A 5,301-nucleotide genomic window follows, 5' to 3' on the forward strand; every position below is an offset into this window, starting at 1 on the left:
GCGTGCGTGCGTGCGTGCGTGCGTGCGTGCGTGCGTGCGAGCGTGCGTGCGTGCGTGCGTGCGTGCGTGCGTGCGTGCGTGCGTGTCATATGTATACATATAGCAGAAATGAAACGTATATTTTAGAACTATGATTGTTAATAACTTTTTAACGAAGGGCGAGCGACGGCTAAAACCTGTTGGAGGTTACTCAGGGTCATATCCTTGACAACATATGTCAAGGTCAAGGTCATCGAAGGGTGGTCCGTTATAATGCATAATTACCCATTCAAAGTCCATATAAGAAAACAAATAGATAGCAATATTTGTAAAGAGTCATTAACAATTCGAATAAAATAAAAATGAATTCTAATCTGAATGTAAAATAAAACAAAGAAGAAATAATAATGCCTAGTCGAGTCAATGCACTGGATGTCGGTGTGAAGTAGAAAAAAGTTTATTGTAGATATGTACATACGTTTCGATCCTTACTTTTGGATCCTTATCAAAGTGAATATTCATTTAATACATTTCAATGTGCTACCTAGAACACTTTACAAAAATAATAAATTTGATAGTTAACGGAAATTGATAATATAATGTTTAATTGTTTTGTGAACTGTTTAAATTATAAAAAATAATAAGAATATGAATAATATAAAGACTTACATGAAATGAAATTAAATGGATGGAGAGACATATATTGATATGTTGATTGTACAAGAGTTAAAGTGATAATGTGACGAAGAAATACTTAAAACTATACATTTCTTTATGTATGTTATTGAAAATGGAAATCAAATGTCAGTGAGTAAACAATCATATGCTTTGTTTAGCAAGTCAGTGTCAGTTTGTAAGTTTAAACTGTTCTTTTGTCTATGTATGTGTATCATTTCTGAAATGAGTCTCTTATTTAAAATATTTTCTTCGTCCAGAATTTTAATATCGTCCCAATTAAAGTCATGTGAAAATTGCAACCTATGATCAGTTATTACTGATTTTTGTTGTGTGTTTCTATTTATATGATTTTTATACTCTGAAATTTTTATGCTTTTTATTTCTGGTTTTAAGAGTCCTACTAGTCTGACCCACATATGTTGCATCGCAATCATTGCAAAAAATCTTGTAAACCACGTTAGAGCGCATCATAGTGTGTAATCTATCTTTTTGTACCTTGATGATATTGCCAAGATTATTGATACCCTTATATGCCAATCTAATGGTTTCACAGTCTTTGAAATAATTTTCAATTTTATTCGATATATTTTTTATATATGGAATTGTGAAATAATTAATTTTTGGGAGATTATTATTATTATTATTACTGTTATTATTTATGAAAGAATTATTATGTCGATCTAACAATTTGTGAATTCTTTTGTTGATTGTTTTTATTATTAATATAAGAGGATAACCATTACTAAGTAAAATTCTAATTATCTTATCAAAGTTTTTTTGATGAAAGGATGGATGTGAAAGGTGCAATACTTTGTCTGTAAGACTTATTATGACTCCTATTTTGTGTGAATGATGGTGTTGTGAAAAGTAATTCAAATATTTACCCGATGTAGTTGGTTTTTGATATCAATCGTAAATAAGTGAATTATTCTGTTTTATCAAAGTAATATCCAAAAAATTCAGTTTATTATTATTACCTTTTTCTAGAGTAAAGTGAAGTCTTGGATGATAGTTATTAAAATTGTTTAAAATACTTTCAATGTTATTCAATGTTAAAATAAAACGTATATAATTTGTACCTTAAGCGTAAAAATCGAAGAGAAGGCGTGATTCCAGTTCATATTCAATATTATTACTAAAATGAACAATCTGCCACTTATCGTATGTGATTCCGGCGACTTTCAATTGTATAATGTCAGGAAAGAAAAACATATACTTAAAACAGATAATCGAAAGAACAGGGAACTCTCTCCTTCCTGATACACGCTATCCTTGTCCCTGTTCTTTCGATTATCTGTTTTAAGTATATGTTTTTCTTTCCTGACATTATACAATTGGAAGTCGCCGGAATCACATACGATAAGTGGCAGATTGTTCATTTTAGTAATATTGAATATGAACTGGAATCACACCTTCTCTTCGATTTTTATGCTTAAGGTACAAATTATATACGTTTTATTTTACATTCAGATTAGAATTCAATTTCATTTTATTCGAATTGTTAATGACTCTTTACAGATATTGCTATCTATTTGTTCTCTTATATCGACTTTGAATGTTTACTATGTTGACTATTAAATAAGAACCTCCAATATTATTTAACTATTCCAATACATTCAACTAGAATATTTAATTAAATGAAGACTGCGTTAATTAATAATAAATTTTATTCGGAAGACATATGTTTTTTAAAATATTTTTGTGAACATTGATAATGACCCGATCGGTGTCGAAACGTTTGTTGATAATTGTTTTTATTATTTTGTAATGTTTATTAATTTACATTAAAGTGTTATTGTTTTAAATGTCAACATTTGGCTCTTGGCCCTTCGTTTATTTCTTATGTTTTATACTTAAAGAGCCTTCTATTATATTAATTTTTGTCTTCTATCTTTTGTTAGACTTGATGAATAATTGAAATACAAATTGACTACATCGGATTCGCATCATTTCAAATTTGTTTCCTTCTTCTTTTCACTTTTCTTTTATCCTTTTTTTTTTAGTCGATTCTTCTTCGTTCAAGTGACCGCGAAAGTGAATGTTCGTGTGCGGGAATTGCGCCGGGAGTGCGGGTGCCTCTGTAAAACCTTGTTCTGGGTTATCGAGGACTCGGCGTTTTGCCTCGCACCTTCTATAGCGGATGACCGCTGCGCTTTCTTCCACTCTCACACACGCTCCGTCCCCAGGGAGCACTTTTAGTACTATGGGAACATCCTAGCAACTGGCCGCTGTGCAGGTCTCTCATTAGACTCTCTGGTGGCCTTCCCGAGCAAGGAACAAGGGCCCCCTGTCGAGGCTCCACCTTCGCTCACTCCCGACTTCACTCTTCCCGCGTCGACCTTCGGTGTCTGCAGCATGGTGGAAATAACAAGGTGAAACATTGCGCATAATGGCGACAGCGTGAATTAGTAAACCAATCAGAGCGTGGTATCATTTGCAGGCGCGCATTTAAAAATCAGAATTGGTTATAGAAAATAATTTAACATAAAAAAAAAATTAAAAATATGAATGAAAACATGGATTTCTTTTCTGATATCGCGAATTGCGAATAAAAATAATTTTTTTTAAATATGTACTAATGGACTTAAGATAAAAGATGAAAGAAAGTTATGCAAGAAAAAAATGTAAAAATTAATAAAAATATATTTCCTCTTTCAGTCGTTTTTTTAAAATTATGACTAAAAATTAGTAACAAAATAAAAAAATTTCAGTACTTAACGTAATACAATTATAGTACATTGTGTAACAGTGAGGGATGGTTGTTTATAGCGCAGCCGGGCGCGAGCGCACGAGCGAAGCGAGTGCGTACGAGCGCCCGTGCCGACCTATAAACAAATATGCCCCCACTCGCTACACATAGAATTTTTCATTACAAGTGCTCGTCGTAAGTGCCTATACCGAAACGTTTTTGCACAGAAGAGCGGGGTTAGAGTAATAACTCAAGCCGTTGAGTTATTGGCTGTTTACCGCACGCAAAAGCGTTGAGTTATTGAGCACATTACGTGCACGCGTGATGAAAAAATTATTTCATAACTCAAATAAAATAAAAAATTATTTCATTATACTCAAAAAGATCAAATAAACTTAAATATAAGTTTTGTTACTCAAATAACGAGTTTTTTTATATTTTTTGTGAACAGTATTATTATTTTTAATTCTTAAGATTTAAATTTTTCAGTCTTATGTACGTTCGTGTTCGAACGAAGCATGATATGACTTCTTGGAAAAGCATTTTTTATTTCATCGAGGACTATGTCTGTGAGTTTGTCAAAGATGTGTGGTTCCCTCGACAAGTCATTGTCATAAAGTTCACGAAATGCAATGTTCATTTTTTTTCCAGCTTCTATAAATTCGTTTGAAGGATATATACATCCTCCTTTGGAGATAAGACAAAGACGCATCCATCCAAGTCCTAACCGCCACTTGATAGACAAGAATAGAATAAGAGCAGCCACCTTCATTTCATGCATTTGATACCACAGCTGATTGGCTCGTGACATCACGTGACATGAATCATCCTACGGAATACTTCTCCTTGTTATTTCCACCATGGTCTGCAGCACCACCTCCACTCTCCATGTTGCAGGGGAAAAATTATGGTGCGCAGGAGAGGAGCGGGAAGGGAGCGAGATACGTGACTATCACACTTCCGCGAAATTCGACGAGAGGGTGTTCGCGGACCCGTAGTCATATCGCCTCGATACCATCCAGTGCAGGGAAACCACGGGGGACTGATTCTTGCCCCCGCGAGTCACTCCTCCGCTACGAGGACGCCTCGCGGATATCTCGCGGCCGCGATCTACACGCCGCGCTTGTTGCCCGCTTCGGTCTCCTCGCGGCCCCGTGGCGTTTCCAGGATCAGAGAGGAAGGCATAATCGTCGGCCCTGGCTGAATCGTTGCTAAAACCGACCCGTCTAGGATAGAACTTGTTGGCCTACCCCGGGGTGCGAGCCCTGAGATAATAGTTCTCCAAACGTATCCGCTTCCCTCGTCCGTCCACCCCAGGGCGGACGTAACAGGCACCTTCAATAATATTATATATCAGTTACTTTTCGTGGTTGTATGTTATGCTGTATTAAACTAACGTAACGTAAAGGCATTTAATAGAATAATTGTGCATGCAATTGTTCAAACTTATATTTTTTCTAATTTCAGCGGATTATAAATCTTCGCGTAACGTAAATAACAAAGTTACCCTATTTTACTATTTTCAGTGGTCAAAGATACAATCTGCCAAGTTTTCCATTTTGGAGCATCAAATGGACCCAAGCAGCAATTTTAGTAGCTATCGTAGCACATTGAAGGCTGCAATGTGGCGTAGTACTGGCGCTACAGATGAACGTCAGCGAATCGTAGTGCCCTTTTTTAGTCTTCTCGTCAAGGACTTATACTTCCTCAACGAGGGTTGTAGTAATAAGTAAGTAATACCAAATATATTGCAATCTATTCATTCAATTTTATAATTCAAATTATATACATAATATACATATTTTTAACAAATACTCAAATCTTTTTAAGATTGTACAATTGATAAACAATAAACTAATAAGAAGAAGGAACCGCAGTAACGGTCAAAGCCAATAACGGTCGAAGCTGGATCACAAATGCTTATTAAAATTATGTGTGAATTTTATATTCCGCGT

General features: G+C 35.1%; 1 protein-coding gene across 1 annotated transcript in view; it reads left to right on the top strand.

Annotated features, from left to right (window-relative positions):
- Positions 1–5,079, top strand: part of LOC108774371 (ras-GEF domain-containing family member 1B) — a 98,478-nt gene extending 93,399 nt beyond the window's left edge. The window contains exon 6 of the mRNA XM_018540463.1: positions 4,873–5,079. Within this exon, the coding sequence (XP_018395965.1) occupies positions 4,873–5,079 (207 nt within the window). The remainder of the gene's footprint in view (positions 1–4,872) is intronic.
- The last annotated feature ends 222 nt before the right edge of the window (positions 5,080–5,301 follow it).

Source organism: Cyphomyrmex costatus, unplaced genomic scaffold, assembly GCF_001594065.2.
Source record: "Cyphomyrmex costatus isolate MS0001 unplaced genomic scaffold, Ccosl1.0 scaffold25, whole genome shotgun sequence".
NCBI lineage: Eukaryota > Metazoa > Arthropoda > Insecta > Hymenoptera > Formicidae > Cyphomyrmex > Cyphomyrmex costatus.